Genomic DNA, 18,949 nt, shown 5'->3' with positions numbered 1-18,949 from the left:
CCATAAATATATGTTCGGTATGGGAACTTGAATGTTTATGCAAACTGATTTAAGAAGTTTGGATAAAAGTGCTGCTCCGCATAGTTCCAATCTTGGCAAGCTGACTGTTTTCAATGGTGCTACTTTACTTTTTGAGACAAGTAAGTGAGAATCGACATTACCATCTGATGTTGAACGTATATATAGGCATGCGCAATAGGCCTTTTCGGAGGCGTCGCAGAAACCATGAATTTGTATTTGACTCTCTGGTGAATATTTTATCCAGCGAGGGATTTTGATGTTTTCGATGTCGTGAAAACTCGAAATGAATGAATTCCAGTGATCCAATGAGCTTGACCTTATCTCTTCATCCCAATTTGTACCTTCTATCCACAATTGCTGCATCAAGACTTTTGCTACGACAATGATTGGTGATATCCAACCAGCAGGATCGAACAATCTCGCTACTACAGATAAAATTTTCCTTTTTGTTATCGGCAACTCAGGTAAAGAAATTTTTGCTACTTTGTACAAGAAATGATCTGTCATAGCATTCCATTGAATACCAAGTGTTTTTGTTTCGCTGACATCTTCTAATTTTAGAAAATCTTCATCAAGAAGATCTTCCCGCGGCAAAAGTTGGAGTATTTGGGTATGGTTGGCGGTCAACTTTTTTAAAGGAAATCCAGCAGATTTCAGAAGGTCAATTAGTTCAAGTACATATGACTTGGCTTCTGTTAAAGAATGAGCTCCAGAAAGAATATCATCCACATAAATTTGATTTCGTAAAATGGAAGATGCGGTTGGATGAGATTCTTTCCCGTCTTCGCTCAATTGCCACAAAGTGCGAATCGCCAAATACGGAGCACAATTTACTCCAAAAGTGACGGTCTTTAGGCAAAAGTCTTGAATATTTGCTTGAGGAGTTCTTCGAAATAGAATTCTTTGAAATTTTTGATCATCTTCGTGAACAAAAATTTGTCTGTACATTTTTTGTATATCCCCATTGAACACATACTTAAAAAATCGCCAGCGAAGAACAACATTCATTAATTCGTTTTGAAGTGTTGGTCCTGTATGTAGAATATCGTTTAGGGAATACCCGCTTTCAGTTTTCTTAGACGCATTGAACACTACGCGAACTTTGGTAGATGTTCTTTCTGGCTTGATTACTGCGTGATGGGGTAAATAAAAGGAACTGTAAATACCGTTTTCGGATACTTCATCATTAGATGTGGGCTCCATGTGACCAAGAGTAATATATTCGGATAACACATTGTTGTATTCCATTGCCAACTCTGGAGATTTCTTAAGTGTCATTTCCATCCGAAGAAACTGCCCCATTGCAGCACGTCTTGAAGATCCTAAGTACACCTTAGGTGGCAACTTATCTTTAAAGGGTAATCTTACAACATATTTTCCATCAGATCTACGTTCCACTGTATCTTTATAGAATTGTTCACACCATACATCAGATTCTGAAAGTTTTCTTTCGTCGGGTATGTTCTCCAACTCCCAGAATTTTCTAAGTTGGTCACTAATAGGATCAGACGCTGCTGTCCAAGAAGCAAAAGAATTTACTGATCTTGCGGTAGGTTTGCCACTGATTATCCAACCCAATTCTGTATCCTGAGCCAGGAGATTTCCTTGTATATTCTTATGAATACCTGATTTTATTATAAATGGGAGAATGTCGCTTCCCAGTAAAATATCAATCGGGGCTGGTTTAAAGTATCCAGGGTCAGCTAAATCCATACCATTCAACTCCGTCCAATCAGAAACTACAGTAGGCGTAGACGGCATGAAATGATTTAAGTTTGAGACAACAATGACTGACGTGTCGATTTTGAAGTCAGACTTTCTTGAAGTAATTGTAAGGCGACATGTCCTAGAAGAATTCTCAAGAACTGTGCCACCAAGGCCAGAAATCGTTGTTATAGATTTTTTTGTGGGTATTCCGAAACGCTGAATTATGCGATTTGATATAAATGACTCCTGGGAGCCTTGATCAATGAAAGCCCGAAGTGTAAAAGTCATCCCTTTCTGTTCAATATTTACTAAAGCGGTGGGTAGAATTGTTCTTTCTCTTGACTCCGTGAAATTGGACTGGATATACGACTTGTCAACATAAGTGATAGCTGACTTAGTCGGTTGGGTATCATGTTGATCGTCAATATGATAAGCGGGGTGAATACTGTTCATATAAGCGGTAGCAGACGTAGTCGGCTTTTCATCATATTGCGTTTCAATATGATATGAAGCGGATTTCGATTGCGGGTCAGGATGTAGACATGTATGATGTGAACTTTTACACTTCTGGCATACATTCTCACTTCTACATTTTTGGGTAACGTGCCCATAAGAAAGACAATTTTCACAAATTTTATTAGCGGATACGAATTTTCGTTTTTCAAACAGTGTCCAAGACTTAAATTTTGCGCATGATCTCAACGGATGGTTCTGTTTGCAAACTTTACAAAGTTTGTGACTAGGATCAGTATTAGTATGGAAATTGTTCGATTTTTGCGAAGTTGTTGGTTTTCTCATATCAGAAATGGACTCCAGCATGTTCAGTCGTTTAGTTATGAAGTCGTCCAATTGATTCCAAGCGGGCATCTCTTTATGGTCCGTTAGAGAATTTTCCCATGCAGTTAGGGTTTCTTCTGGCAGTTTTGAAGAAACCCAATACACTAAAATTGGGTCCCACGCAATAACTGCAACATTGTATGTACGAAGAATCGACAAGGAATTATTAACAGTATATTGAAGATTCCTCAACATTTTTCCTCTTTCAGATGTAACATTGTCGATTTCGAAAATTTTTCTTAATTGGTGGTTTATGAGAATCCGTTTGTTTTCATAGCGTTGACGTAAAGCATCCCATGCAAGTTCAAAATTGTCATCGGTTAAAGCAAATCGTTTTACTATTTGATTTGCTTCACCTCTCGTTTTGGATCTTAAATGGAACAATTTTTGAGCTGGGGATAACTTTGCGTGTTCCGCGTAAATGGCAGTGAACATGTCTCGAAAGCTTGGCCACTTATCATATCCTCCACTGAAAATTTCAGTGTCACATGGTGGCAGCTTTAACGAAAAGCCAGTGTCAACAGAACATTTAGACTCGGAATTAGACTTTACCTTGGACTTTTCGAAATTGAGTTTTTCTATCGAAATTAAATCTAAGATTGAAGCTTTGCATCTTTTATAAGATTTGCAAGACTCTGAAAATTTTGAGAAGATCGACTCCCTAATTGTATCTGATAAGCTTGAATCATCTGAAGTCATTTGTGTTTCGTATATATGTACCAGTTGTCGCCAACGCCGTTCCAAATCGTCGAGTTCGACTTGCAAACTAGACATTGTGTGATCTTCGACGGGCATGCTTTCAAACGCAGCGCAAAAGGTGACTACTTGGTCAGAGAAAAAAATGAACTTTTGGGAACTCATTTTTTGTTGTAAATCAATTAAAACTTTCAATAAGAATTTTTGCAATTGAGCGAATATTCCCAACGGAATATTCGAAATTTAAATATCTTTAGATCGAACAACGGCAAATCAAAATCAGCTACTCGGCAAATTTTCAACTTGTGTTAGCAAATTTATATGTGTATACATATAGTTTAATTTGGTAAGCTAAACGTTATGAAAACTTGTGAGTAAACAAAATATTGCTCTAAAAGTTGTTGTGAAATTTTCCCAGTTCAAGTTGTACAACCAGTAGTTCAACTTTGACTTTTAAACCCTTGATGTTTTCAAGCGTTCTGTATATGAATAGATCAACAATATTTTTGCAAACAATCTTTTGCTCAGATATGGGGAATAATATCTCTTTTCAAATCTCGGTCAACTAAATCCTAAAGTACATAAAGTCTGTGCAGAAGACGAGATTTTGTCCTTATGGGAGAAACAATTGATAGTTTATGAATGTAAAATCGCAAACGAGCCAAGCAACTTGATTAAACTAGGAAATACAATTCGCAGTAGCCTACTTATGTTGAAATCATGGTTTGGTAAAACGGAGAATAACTTAATAGTTTTACCAAAATTCCAATAACTTGATGGTATACTATTATAGGCTCTGACTAGTAATGAGTTACTGCTAGCACTTCTTTCTGTTCATCAAGCAGAAAACAAAGAGAATATTTTAGGCAGACAATGGCAGTCAGCAACTTTTCAGCAAATTGGTGTACATTTCACTTTGATTTGATATAATTATAAATCCACATTTATGCAATAGTAATTAAGAAATTTGTAGTTGATTTTTGATCCTTCTGTTAAAATACATTTCACTTAATAAATCATCAAGAAGAGCAAATTTCGCTCAGGGGAACTAGTAAAGAATCTCTTAATCCTTTTTATCTTTGTGTTTTGTATGATATAATAAATTTTTTATATTTTTTATAGGTTATGTTTGTGTGTAAGAGATCAGTAGTCCCGAAATTAAGAGATGTTCTGACCGGGCAATCACTTTTCTGTGTAATAATTGGATATGCAGAACGAACGTAACGTTATGATGTAACACGAAAAAGCCCATAAAGAAGTAAAACTTAAAACGAAATTTTCGCTTAGCTTCCAAATTGTTTTGATGTTAGGAACAAATGGCAACTTCGAACTACTTGTATTAAATCTTTCCTAACCGCTCACAATTTAATAAGCTCTTACGTACCTTTTATCCATATCTTTGTAAGCTTTAGACTTGTTATATTAAAATGCGGTGGACGTAATCCAAATTGTCTTCACTTCTTCTTAAAGACGGATCGAAAGGACCATGTACAACTGACTTAATACTTCTGCAGAGGAAATAAATGGACTGTATGAATGTTTGGTAGTATTAACGCCAGTTGTAATGCGATAATTCGCAAGTTGAAACATGAAAAAATAAGAACACAAAAAAGGGATTTGCGGCAGTATTTGTCTTTTTTTTTTTTATTAACAAATGGCTGTTGCTTACCGTTGAGAGTTTGGTTGGAAAGTAAATTATACTCTCAACAAAAAATATAAAAATGGTATCAAAGTTTTAAGTCTACAAACCCTTTATCCACTTGAGTTAAAGCTTCCTGCTATAGTGGATAAAGGGTTGCCATATTTTTTTTTGCGGGAAATTATTGATAAATTCAGTTTATTTCAAAATTCATTTAATTTCATTTTCTTAGACTACGTATGGTTGTGGAACTTGCTTCAACAAATCTAAATCCATATTTTTATCGGCAAGTTCACAGGCCCAAAACGGCCAGAAAATTCTGAAATTTTAATAATTTCTCTGAAATTTTGTCAATTTTTCCGGCGAAGCCCCTATACAATGATACCTCTCGATTTCAGGCACTTCGTACCTTTTATTTTACCTTAAATACATCTAAAATGTAGCCAACATCACATCCCAGGGAGCGCTTTTAAAAAAATCGCGATTCAAGTTGACATTTTTAGGGGTTGTTTACGTTTTCACGATTTTGCTTGGAAACCGCAAGTCCAACCAAAATGAGACTGAAGAAAATGTTGTAGCTATGAAAATTCTCTACAAGAGTGACCTTTACGGTATTTTCGTAGGTTTTACTATTTTTGAGATATTGAAGTTCAAATTGGGACAATGCACTGACTGTATCGCCCCCCTTATAAAACAATGTCATGAAGGGTGCGCCTTAACTAACTTTTAATGAAAACCGCTTACACAGGGGAAGTTTTTGTGAATTCTGAAACAGCAATGTTCATAGATGAGAAAACTCCAAAAACAAGAAAAAATCGCTGTAGGGAGTTTTTAATAAATCGCGGTCAAAATTCACATTTTTACGTGTTTTTTAAGTCTTCACGATTTTGCTTGGAAACCGCAAGTCCAATCGAAATGGAGCTAAAGAAAATGTTGTAGCTGTGAAAATTCTCTACAGGATTGACGTTTATGATTTTTTCTCAGGCTGTACCATTTTTGAGATAAAGATACCTATTGAAATTTACCCTAATCTCACTTCAAAAAAATATGAAAACTATGGTTTATAAGGAATCGATTTTTTTTAAAGAATTTTCGGAACAGTCCCAAGATTTTTCTCGATTTTTTTTAAAATCAAAGTTTCGTCAAAGAAGACTTTCATTAACTTAAATTTAAAAAGGTCGAATAAACTAAAACTCAAACATTTCGGAGAAGGATATCCTCCGATAGCAAAATATAAAAGTCAATATTTTTTTACATTTCGTCGGTGTCATGCTTAAGTGTTCCATACACCATTTGCCTGATTCGAGAAAAACTCAAGTTAATGTTTGAGTCTATACAGTCTAAAAGTGGTTTTACATTTTTATGTTGTTTTGTTAGGGTTTCGCGATTTTGCTTGAATACGGCAAGTCTTATCGGCATGGGACCTGAGAAAATCTTATAGCTGTGAAAATTCTCTACAAGACTGGCTTATGTAATTTTTCCTAGGTTGTACATTTTTTTAGATATATAAGTTTAAGTTGGGAAATTGCAGTCATGACATTGTTTTATAAGGAGACGATACAGAATTGAATTGAATTTGAATTGTCCCAATTTCAACTTCTATATCTCGAAAGTTGTAAAACCTACGAAAATATCATTAAGGTCAATCTTGTAGAGAATTTTGATAGGTACAACATTTTCTTTATTCCCATTTTGATAGGAATTGCGGTTTTCAAGCAAATTCGCACAAACCTAAACAACCCCTAAAAATGTCAACTTAAATCGCGATTTATTTAAAATTTGATTTTTCTCATCTATGAACATTGTAGTTTCAGAATCCGCAAAAACTTCCCAGGTGTAAGCACCTTCCATTTGAATTTGATTCAAGAGCACCGTGATCCTTGTGATCCTGTAATAATTTCTACGACTGTAATAGGTTATGGATAGGTAGTTTGGTAGGTAAAGACCTAGCATGCATCGGCTTTTTAAGATCTTTTTTAACTTCTTTGTTTAAAGATTTCAATTAGAAAACACTCAATTACACCTATATTTTTTATTTTTTAATTGGCTATATTTTAAGAATCTCTTCTAAAATATATTTTTTTATTTTTTTAGAGCTCAAAATGAAGCTGAAACTCGAAAATGGAAAGCTGAGGTAAAGAAACTACAGAATGTTGTTGAACATCTGAAGAAAACTGGCAGCCCAAAGAAGTCCGAGACATCCTCAACCAACACAAATGCCGACAACTTGCCACAGGCCGCGGTGGGCGGTCTCGTTAACTATGAAATTCAAAGACTGACCAATGAAATTAATGCCTTAAAGGAAGCTAATAAAGCCCTAGAAGAAAAGAAAGTGGTAAGTTATGAGATTCAAAAACGGAGCAGTAATTAGTTCAATGTGCTTAGTGTTGTTAAGTATGCGTTGCGCTTTTACTTACCTTGTTCTGTACCTCGAACATGTCCCTCCTTTATTGTCCTCCATTTGCATGCCTTAAAATGAAATTTTTACATTCAAAATTTCCCACGCAAAACAAATGCCGGCCATGAGCAAACCCATTGCCCAAAAACAATAGGCTGAATGGAAATGAAACAGTTGCAAAACTTCCGGTTCGCTGTCATCGCGTCTCTGCAACTGGCCATTGCGTCGACTTCTGCGGAAGACAGCACTCATCATGCTATCCCAATACAGATAATAACCAAACTCTTGAGCATTGCGTATCAATTGGTTTATATAACCCAAATATGGTGAACCATAGGGCACAATGTAGACCGCGTGAAACGGTACAATGCACTGGGCCATGGCATGATAACAGGGTTTGCCATTTCGGGAATGTTTGCGAGAATTGGCACGGAATACTGAGATGTGATATTTCTGCAAATAGGCAAACGAGATATTGTTCTGTTCGATGAGACCATTGAAGTAGGCATCCGGCAGTGGTACAATTTTCCGTCTCAACAGGGCTTCAGCAGGTTTGTGCAAGTCCAAGTAACGATTCAAATGTTTTATGTGCCTCGGTAATGTTGCAAGGGGATATTTTGATTCCGCCAATTCCTGAAGGGTGTTAACATCGGGCAAATATTCTCGATCCACAAGATTGCTGGTGAGATTTCCCTTAAAGGCGGCCGATATGAGGAGACCATAAACAAGCCACACATAGAAGAATAGACGTGCAGACATTCTGGACTTCTGTAACTTGGCACGTGGTGTTGAAATTACACACGATAAAAGGTCCAGCAATAGTTTATCACCCGCAAATATGTTGCGATAAATTAACGAACAAAAGAGATATGCCATGACCAAGCTAACGCAGATTAAAATCCAAACACTTATGCTAAACGAACGAAATAAATTCCAAAACGAAGATGCTATCTTGGCTTTGGGTATAAGGACACAGAGGTCATCACGACTCAGAACTGTGGTGAACTCAACACGACCGTAAAATGTATCCATGGACAAGAAACGTATGTTGGTGGCGATATCACTCATCTCATTAAAAGTTTCCTTGAAACACAAATCCTCACTAATGGAAGTATTACCATAAGTTCCGATACGCCCGACCATAGGAGTGGCATTTAAACGTTCCACGAAGTACGATGACATCAGGCCATCAGTACCCAAAATCTTTCCATTATTTTCAAATATGGTGCGTATATTGTCTTGGTAGAGGCAGATTTGTAACGGATTTCCTCTCATATTTAACATGTCCTTGGGATACAAATCAGCCAAATTGAAATTTTTGGGTCCATGAGCTATCCGATGGATTAGAGTTTTGGCGAAAGGATCATAACGATAGAGCTCGATGTGGCGATGGTTTGGTTCCGGAAAAACAACGACAACATTAAGAATCCACCATTTCCAAAATTTTCCAAATGTTGTACGCAGCCATGTCTCTGTCACTGTATGCGGTTCCTGTATCAAAATCATTATATAAGTCAGATGTTTGGCTGCTGATTTTTTGCGTATTACGCTAAGATCCACTGGGTGAGAAATGTCACGTAAAATCATAACCAAATAGAGGAGTATACCATCATCGGAAATGATTTTTAAATGAGAAGATTGCTGGTCATTCCTAGAAAAAAGAAGAAAATGAGAAAAGATATACCAAAAAATTAAATGATACTACCTCAAAGCCACATAGGATATGCCACAATGATTCAAGTTCCTTAATATCTGCCCGGAATACCTTAGGGTGAAATCCATTTCATAGTAGACATGCACCACCTTCAGATGTGATTTGCAAAATACCCCACTCACAAAATCAAAGAGTTCAGAATGCGGTGGATCCATCCAGGAGTTATTAAATGCCATCAAATAAAACACTTCACTTTTGTACTGCTGCGGCTGCTGCAGTTGAGGCATGGAAATGCCGACAGCAATACCAAATAACCACAAAGACAGCCACATTGTTAATAACTGGCTAACCGTTTCGTTTGGTTGGTAGGGAAAGAATCCCAATAGCTTTTATATGCATTTCGTTGCTCAAAAGTTTCCTTTGCGCAGTGTTGATGTCCTTATCTAATAACCGAACGTCATTCAATTGCTTATCATCGTCGAATCATCTTTTCAATTAATTTAATGCATGAATTTCTCAAGTAAAAACAAAAAACAGATGTCCAGTGTTTTATTGTTGCTTTCCGAATAAAGAGCTTTCCAATGCCTACATTAACGCGTCAATTTTGTTGCGACTCCTACTAACATTGTTTGCATGCCAACCCTTTGTGTCAATGTAAAGTGAAGTTCCTGTGTCCATTCATGAAATGTTTGCCAAAATGTTCTGCGTGTTCCATGTGTTTACTTGCGTAATCTCTAACAAGGACATTGCATTGAATTGTGGACAATTCCTGTGATTTTCTTTTTGCAGATTAATTCCGACGCTGATAGAAGAAAAGCAGCTGATATACGCGAATTAAAAGATTCTTATGAAATCCGATTGACTCAAATACAAAAATCTGCCAAAAATGAAATATCACGATTGGTAAGTCCTCGCTGCGCAATTTAATGAATGCGAATTCCGTTAATTCGAAACCTTTACATTCGGTGTAAATATCAAAATTATTTTTAATATTTATTATGGATTTAATTTAAGATACATTTTCAAGTACACATTGTACTGGCATGAATATTCACACTCACAAAAGATTATCAGTTTCGTATATATCCTTAAAAATTCCAAGCATTGATAGGCCTTGAAAAAATTCTTTAAAAATTCACGCCTTGATAGGCCTTGAAAAAATTCTTTAAAAATTCCACGCCTTGATAGTCCTTGAAAAAATCTTTAAAAATTCCACGCCTTGATGGTCTTTAAAAATTTCACGCCTTGATGGTCTTTAAAAATTTCACGCCTTGATAGTCCTTGAAAAAAAAATCATTAACAAATCCACGTCTTTATGGTCCTTAAAAATTCCACGCCTTGATAGTCCATGAAAACAGTTCTTTAAAAAATTCCACGCATTGCTAGTCCTTGAAAAAAATGCATTAAAATTCCACACCTTGATAGTCATTGAAAAAAAAAAAATCATTAAAAACTCCACTCATTTATAGTCCTTGCGATTCCACGCCTTGATAGTCCTCGAAAAAATTATTAATCAAAAAATTCCACGCCTTGATAGTCCTTGAAAAAATTTCTTTAAAAATATTACACACCTTGATAATCCTTGAAAAGAAATTTAAAAATAAAATTCCACGCCTTCATAGTCCTTAAAAAAAATTCTTTGCCCTGATATTCCTTGAAAAAAAATTCTTTGCCCTGATATTCCTTGAAAAAATTTCTTTAAAAATTCCACGCTCTGAAAAAAATTCTTTAAAAATCCCGTGCATTGGACCTTTTTTTTTAAATTTCCACGCCTTGACAAAAAATTCTTTAAAAATTCCACTCCTTATAAACAAATTCTGTAAAAGTTCCCAACGTTTTAAAAATTCCTCGCTTTGAAAAATAAAAGATTCTTAAAAAAAATAAATTTTTTTTAAAAATTCTACGCCTTGAAAAAATTCTTTAAAAACTCTACGCCTTGAAAAAATTTATTTAAAAATTCCACGCCTTGAAAAAAATTTATTTAAAAATTCCAAGCCTTGAAAAGAATTTCTTTCAAAATTCCACGCCTTGAAAAAAAAATCTTTAAAAATTCCAAGCCTTGAAAAGAATTTCTTTCAAAATTCCACGCCTTGAAAAAAAAATCTTTAAAAATTCCAAGCCTTGAAAAGAATTTCTTTCAAAATTCCACGCCTTGAAAAAAAATCTTTAAAAATTCCAAGCCTTGAAAAGAATTTCTTTCAAAATTCCACGCCTTGAAAAAAAAATCTTTAAAAATTCCAAGCCTTGAAAAAATTTCTTTAAAAATTCCACGCCTTGAAAAAAAATCTTTAAAAATTCCACGCCTTGAAAAAAAATCTTTAAAAATTCCACGCCTTGAAAAAAAATCTTTAAAAATTCCACGCCTTGAAAAAAAATCTTTAAAAATTCCACGCCCTGAAAAATTTCTTTAAAAATTCCACGCCTTGAGAAAATTTCTTTAAAAATTCCACGCCTTGAAAAAAATTTATTTAAAAATTCCACGCCTTGAAAAAAAAATTCTTTAAAATTCCACGCCTTGAAACAAATTTATTTAAAAACTCCACGACTTGAAAAAAAATTCTTTAAAAATTCCACGCCTTGAAACAAATTTATTTAAAAATTCCACGCTTTGAAAAAAATTTCTTTAAAAGTACCACGCCTTGAAAAAAATTTCTTTAATTTTTTTAAAAATTCCACGCTTTGAAAAATAAAAAATATCCACCCCTTGATAGTTGTTGGAAAAAATCCTTTAAAAATTCCACGCCTTAATAGTCTTTTAAAATTTTTTAAACATTACTCGCCTTGATAGTCCTTAAAAACAGTTCTTTAAAAATTCCATTCCTTAATAATCCTTGAAAAAATTCTTTAAAATAACACGTATTGTCTGATATTTCTTAAAAAAAAAATTACATCTTTGTGTTTATTTCAGCTTGAGTCCATATTTTGTTGTAATTCAATTGTTTGAATAACAACAAAATATTTTAAAGTGGATATGAAATTGATTAGTTGCGGGCGAAGGGTAGGGAATACTATAGTTTCAGTTGTCACCAAACAACTTCAGCAGTTCCCTTTTTCGCCGACTCTGTATCGATAAACAGGTCAATAAAGCCATCTAGCAAATTAAATAAAATGAGAAATTTGCTGTATGGCCCTAAAGCTGTTTACCCTACAATTTGAGTCGAACTAAAGAATTTCATATCCACCACTGTTTTTATGTCGTCTTTGCTTCGCAAAGAATACGAACATAGGAGTGTTGCTTCAATAAGCGGGGGTAAAAACAACAAGAAAGTTGTTTTTGCATTAGGCAGCCTTGTTGACCAATGCGTGTATGTATCTCTAAAGGCCTAACAGCTCAACTCGAAAGAGAATTAATTAAAAATATCACTATAAATGGCCTTCGCCTTAATAAGGCAAAAATAAAAAATAATTTCAGCATGAGCCAGGCTGGGATTCGAACCTGGGTCTCCGACAACTGAGTGTCAAGGTTGCCGGCGTCTTAGCGTTCTAAGCCACCATCAACTTGTCAAAACTTTAGTAGACAATAATTGATGATCAAAAAATAAAATCTTCTGATATAGAAGAGCAATTACTAATGATGTAGGAATAAAACTTACCATAGTATTTGTGAACATTGAAAATGGGATTACCAAGCAGGACTATAGGAAAAGTTTGGAGTTTCAATTAACTGACATAATTTCGCATATACATTTATCTAATGAAGTTCGATATATATACCAGTTACCAAGCTTTGCCTTCGTCTGCCACAAAAACAACATCCTAATACACCTGAAGATCGGATTTACCACCCGTGAAACGTAGTGTAATGGTTGGATGCGTGGGACTTCGGTAGACTCCTAATTTTTCAATGTATCTCTAAAGGCCTAACAGCTCAACTCGAAAGAGAATTAATTAAAAGAAAAAGGGAACTGATGAAGTTGTTTGGTGACAACTGAAACAACCCTTCGCCCGCAACTAATCAATTTCATATCCACTTTAAAATATTTTGTTGTTATTCAAACAATTGAATTACAACAAAATATGGACTCAAGCTGAAATAAACACAAAGATGTAAAATTCTGCAGTCCAACAATAAAAAACGCCAACAACAATTAAAAAAAATTCTTAAAAATTCCACGTCTTGGTAGGCCTTGAAAATATTCTTTATTTCAGCCTTTATAGTTCTTGAAAAAAATCCTTATTCCACGCCTCGATACTTACTTACTTAGCTGGCCCATTACAGAACATTTGTTCCATAAGCCGATCTAAGAAAATATCTTCAATTCCCTCTGTTTGTTACTTCGACTTCTGGAATACAGCGCCTTTTCATCTCATCATCCACTTGTTTGCGCCATCTATTCCTTGGCCTGCCAATTCTGCGTGCACCACCAAGCGGTCCGTATTTATACGCCTTTTTAGCGGGTTCTTCATCGCTCATTCTAATGATATGGCCTAGCCAACGCAATCGCTGCATCTCGATACGTTTAACTATATTGATGTCGTTGTATAGCAGATACAGCGACGTCGATATTCACCGTCAACGCAGATTGGTCCGTAGATCTTTTGAAGAATTTTTCTCTCAAACACACCAAGCACTGCCATATCTGCTTGCGCAAGTACCCAGGCTTCGGAGCCATACATCAGCACGGGTAGTATCAGTTTATTTTTGTTTGACGAGATGTGGCTTGGTTTTTAAACTGCTTACTTAAACCAAAGTAGCATCTATTGGCCAATATAATTCTTCTTTTTATTTCACAACTGATGTCGTTTGTTGTGTTTACGGAGGTGCCGAGGTAGACGAAGTCTTTTACTACCTCAATATTATAGGAACCAACTTCCACAGTCGGTCCGAGCTCAATGGACGCATTGCGCGTCGACACCATCAACTTGGTCTTCTCACCGTTTACCGCCAGACCCACTTTAACAGATTCTCTTTCGACCTTCATAAAGGTATCAGTTACTTCTTTTACTGATCGGCCCATGATGTCTATATCATCAGCTTAAGCAAGTAACATGTGACTATTGGTGTAGATTGTGCCACTTCTTTTGACGTTTGCCTCTCGTATAACCTTTTCCAGCAGGATGTTGAAGAGAACAAACGAAAGGTTATCTCCTTGTCTGAAACCTCTTTTGGTACCAAACTCTTCGTAGAGGTTCTTTCCTATTTTAACTGAGGACCACGTGTCAGTTAAAGTCATTTTACAAAGCCGGATGAGCTTTGCGGGGATACCAAATTCAAACATGGCTTGGAATACCTTTGAACGCAGCGGGCTATCGAAGGCTGCTTTATAATCGACAAAAAGGTGGGTCTTCTACAGGATTTGCCGCAGGGTAAATATCTGGTCAGTGGTGGACTTGCCGGGTCTAAAGCCGCATTGGTATGGCCCAATTATCTCGTTGACCATAGGCTTTAGTCGTTCGCACAATATCCCTGACACGATCTTGTAGGCAATAGGGAGTAGACTTATGCCCCTATATTTAGAGCATACAGTCTTATCCCCTTTCTTATGGACGGGGCACAGGATACTCAGGTTCCAATCGTCGGGTAATTGTTGTTCCTGCCAGATGGTGCTAACTAGCTGATGAATACACCTTATCAGCGTGTCGCCTCCGGTTTTGAACAGCTCGGCTGGTAAACCATCGGCTCCTGCTGACTTATTATTCTTCAGCCGATTTATTGCTATCTGTACCTCATCTTGGCTGGGCGCTATACATTCAATACCATCTTCTGGGATTGGGACTGTGGTATCTTCGTCGTCTTCGCTGCTATTGGATACCAACAGTTTTGAAAAATGTTCTTTCCATATCCTGAGTACACTATCTGTATCAGTTACCAAATTACCTTACTGGTCTCTACAGGAGGATGTGCCTGTACCAAAGCCATCAGTTTGATGCTTGACTCCTTGGTAGAATTTTCGGACTTCAATCTGGCTCCAGTACATCTCGATTTTTTCACACTCCCGCTTTTCCATCTCTCTCTTTTTCCTGCGGAAAAGACGTTTCTCCTCTCTCCTTTTCTCCCTGTATCTCTCACGTGAGCTACGCGTTGCTACGGATTGTAAAGTAGCCCTATATACCGCATTTTTCTCTTCGGTGGCAGCACGACACTCTTGATCATACCATGGATTCCTTGGTGGAGGTCTCTGGTATCCAAGTATGGATTTTGCGGCTGTTTGCATGGAGTGGGCAATACTTTGCCATTACGCTGATATGTTATCGGGATGAGGAGTGCTTTGATTAAGCAATTGGGCTATATGCTGTGGCTATCTGTTGTGATTGCAGCTTACCGATGTCTAACTTTCGTGTTGTGTCTGTTCGTACTTTGTTTGCTACGTTTAAGTGGGTGCGTACCTTTGCTACAACAAGGTAGTGGTCCGAATCAATGTTTGCGCCTCGGAACGATCGTACATCCAACACGCTCGATGAATGTCTTCCATCTATCCAAACATGATCAATTTGATTACTTGTTCGTTGATCTGGAGACAGCCAGGTGGCCTTATGAATATCCGTGGGAGCATGAGCGCAAATAAAGCTGATGTTGAAGAATTGAGCTTTTATTCGAATTGCAGCAAGTCTTTCATTCACTGGGGTGAAGCTGGATACCAGATGTTTTAGTCTCCGACTAACTACGAATCCGCAACCAAACTCATGTTTTACGTCATGGCAGCTATAATACAGTGCGTCACCTTTAGGTGTTGTTGTGACACCTTTCCCAATCCATCGCATTTCCTGTATGGCAGTAATGTCGGCCTTGTACTTTTCAAGTACATCTGCCAATGCGAAGACTGCACCTTCTCTATAAAGAGTGCGAACATTCCAGATGCAGATTCGCAGATCATGGTCCTTAAAAAGTTTGCGGAGGTCGTCAACTTTTGAGGGATTTGTTTCTCTTTTCTTTCGTTTTTTCATAGTAGGCTGTTTTTTCTAGGGGAGGGTTACTAACCCGACGCCCAAACCCAAGTTTTTAACATTCTTATGGTTGAACGCGCGGCACATGTTAGCTCACTACCTTTAACGGGTGTTAAAGGCAGTTCCCCGGTGACACCACGGGGAGGTCAGTGTCCACTTGAGATGAAAGAGGGACCAAGATAAATCCTGGGCTTTGCCATGTTAAAACCGGTCGGGACCGTTCCTTGGTATCTTCCATCCCCTACGTCACCCTACGTCCACGCCTTGATAGTCTTCGAAAAAAATCATTAAAAAATTCCACATCTTGAAATACCCTTTATTCTCGTAAATAAGGCATTTCTAACATTTTCCATACAAAAGAACCACATATGCATTTACTCAGTCCTTTCAAAACTGCTGTACAATGTTCCACACAAAGTCATCGAACCTTATGTCTAATCATTCATAACGATGGAATTTTATTAATGATTCGAAATTTCCGCGTCCTGTTACACCTTCGTATTCATGAACAAATAAAAGTGGAGTTTCGTTCTCATTGATGTCTGGGTCTGCGTGTTTTTTTGCATTGCCACAGCCTTACAAATTATAGTTCATTCATTTGTGTGCAGACGACTGCGAATGGCAGCAGACAGATCGACTCGCTCGATCGCACATAACATAAGCCAGTTTTTAGGCAGCTTGTATGTGTGGTGAACACCACACTACCGCACTGATCCCTAGAGGCATTGCGACTTGTGGCCGGCCGTATGTCCATTCCACTCATAAGTGTCCATATGAATGAGTCAGAAAGGCAAAGGTAAACATTTAGGATAAATCGAATCAAAATATTTTCTCACGTCTTTTTTATGACTCCAATTTTGTTGTTTTTTTGCGGGGCGAATAGTTGGATGGATTGTTGGTGGGAGTTATTTGTGGTTTTTGCTAAGCAAACGCATAATTCCAACTGACCGCATGTGTTTTTTTGCAGTTTCTGCATATCTAGAAACAATGTTGGGTGAGTTGCGTAAACATTGGCCAACAAGGATAGGGCCACAACAATAAACAGCATTAGGAGCATTAGGTATTTGTGTGGGGTGTGCAATATGGATATGCAAAGTTTTCAAATTGAGAACAAAATATTTGTCATAAAATGTCTTTTTACAGATTCCCAAAAAATATTTTAGAAATAAATTAAGCTTGTTAACAGACAGTATTTTTGGTTTGTTTCTAATATTTCCTTTTTTTTACTATCCTTCTCGCTCCATTTCTTTATAGCTAGAGGAAATAAAAACCAAAGAACGCAACATTGGGCAACTGAAAAAGGATTTACAGACATTACAAAACTCAAAGAGTTTTACCAGCAGAAATGCAACGACAAATAAATCAAATACTTCAACGAATAAAACGACGACGCTTAGTTTAGATAAAAAACCAAAGATTAATACTAACAATAACAACAACCACAATAATAACAATGCAACTATTTCCAATAATGATATTAAGAGCAACAAGCAAATGCTGCCACCTAGCGGTGTTTGTTGCAACTGTAAGACACAACTTCAACAACCCCAACAACCACCACAAACAGAAATTCCCCAAACAACATCGTCGTCCAACAACGATGTTGCATCAATCATCCCCACCCCACCTGAAAAGAATGAATGCAACGTGGAAACTAAAGAGAAGGAAACCCAAACAGAAGTGGAAAACTCAGATGAGGTAAGTTGTAGTAGAATAAGTTTTTTTTTTAATTTAAGAACAATATTGAAGTCCAATTTTTTATATAGCAATTTCATTTATCAAAGAAAAAAAAAACATATTTTTATTTAGGTCATAAAACATTTTGTTTCATTGGGTAAAACATACATATGTATAATAAAGTATTAAAACACACGCACACATTTAATGGAAATTTGATTTTTTGGAAAGTTTCTGTAATTCCAGTATTTGTAGGGAGTGTTTTATCTATGGACAGGTCCAACATTGGCTAAGCGAATAAAAACATATTTTATACCCTCCACCATAGTATGGAGGGTATATTCAGTTGGTTTTTGTGTTTGTAACCAATTGAAATAAAATAACATAAATAAACATCTGCGGTCCTACTAAGTATGATGGTTTCATAACTTAATCCCATTCGTATATGATTGAAAATATCCCATATACTTGTCCTCATAAGATTAATATTCCATATAACAGATTTTTGCTTTTCCTGTACAATTATTATTTTGTTAGTTACGAATTTTGGTATTTATGGTGACGATATGTATTATTGATCAGGTTAAAATTCTGAGTCGATATAGACAAGCAGTTAAAGTTCGAATGAAGCCCATATCGGTCCACATACGTTAGGGATTTTGAAGATTTCTAAATTGTTCGTCCAAATTGGATCCATTTTAGCTTTTAGCTTTTCCATTTGACAAAAATGTATCCACAAAAATTGATGTAGCTCCTAAATAACGGCACCAACGATATTAGGTATTTTGAAGATTTTGAATACATGTCTGTCTTAATTGGCTGTGATTTGATATTTTTACTTCCCTATGTTTAAAAACATATCCACAAAAATTGCAGACATAGGTTCAGTTTTTGGTATAGACCCTATATGCAAAACCATTTTCAAGATCGAAAAACGAAGAAGGTTTTAAGATGTTGAAGATAAATTATAAAATAAAACAACAACATAAAATAAATAATTGTAATTTTTTTATTATTATTATTATATCCGTTTATGTTTTTTGTTCATTTTAATATTATTATTATTTATTATTTTTTTATTATTGAAATAACAAACATACAATTTGCACTGGTATAAAGGAAAAATTTTATTGACCATTTAAAAAAAAAAAAAACAAGTAAAAAAGTATCAGTCGGTTTTGCCGACAGAGATATACCCTCAGCCTATGTGAATTGAAACTTTCATCTATGGTATGATCGAATGTATTTAGGGTCTTTTCTGTAATTTGTGGGCTTTTTGGTTATTTGAACTTGCCGACGAAAATATGGATTAGGATTAAAGTTCAAAAGTGTTGCAGAGGAGGCACTTAAAGGAATGGACCAACATAGTCCATTATGGAAATGGATCTTATTTTGGGAGTGTTTTTTTCGATAGATATCGCGCCCACTAGTCATT

At 36.2% G+C, this 18,949-nt stretch overlaps 2 protein-coding genes across 10 annotated transcripts in view; one reads left to right on the top strand and one right to left on the bottom strand.

The window, feature by feature from the left end:
- The window catches only part of Pif1A (PFTAIRE-interacting factor 1A), a 181,126-nt gene that overhangs the window by 41,306 nt on the left and 120,871 nt on the right, over window positions 1-18,949 (top strand). For 5 of the 9 annotated variants that reach the window (XR_012409137.1, XR_012409141.1, XR_012409142.1 and 2 more), the window contains 3 exons: window positions 6,995-7,235; window positions 9,742-9,855; window positions 17,092-17,535. Coding sequence is in view for 4 of the 9 variants with exons in the window: in XM_073961498.1 (XP_073817599.1) it covers window positions 6,995-7,235; window positions 9,742-9,855; window positions 17,092-17,535 (799 nt within the window). In the remaining 5 variants the exon portion in view is untranslated. The remainder of the gene's footprint in view (window positions 1-6,994; window positions 7,236-9,741; window positions 9,856-17,091; window positions 17,536-18,949) is intronic. The other 4 variants (XR_012409138.1, XR_012409139.1, XM_073961519.1 and 1 more) reach the window with 1 other exon arrangement.
- Window positions 7,318-9,320, bottom strand: Ir85a (Ionotropic receptor 85a). Its single transcript, XM_073961609.1, has 2 exons — window positions 9,004-9,320; window positions 7,318-8,949 (listed from the first exon to the last, which is right to left on the bottom strand). The coding sequence occupies exons 1-2, from the start codon at window positions 9,282-9,284 to the stop codon at window positions 7,371-7,373; spliced, it is 1,860 nt and encodes a 619-aa protein (XP_073817710.1). The 5' UTR covers window positions 9,285-9,320; the 3' UTR covers window positions 7,318-7,370.

The sequence above is a fragment of the Musca autumnalis genome, unplaced genomic scaffold (assembly GCF_047663935.1).
Source record: "Musca autumnalis isolate F117 unplaced genomic scaffold, ASM4766393v1 scaffold_1, whole genome shotgun sequence".
Taxonomy (NCBI): domain Eukaryota; kingdom Metazoa; phylum Arthropoda; class Insecta; order Diptera; family Muscidae; genus Musca; species Musca autumnalis.
The sequence above is the reverse complement of the archived record's forward strand: the minus strand, read 5'-3'. Positions and strand labels throughout refer to the sequence as shown.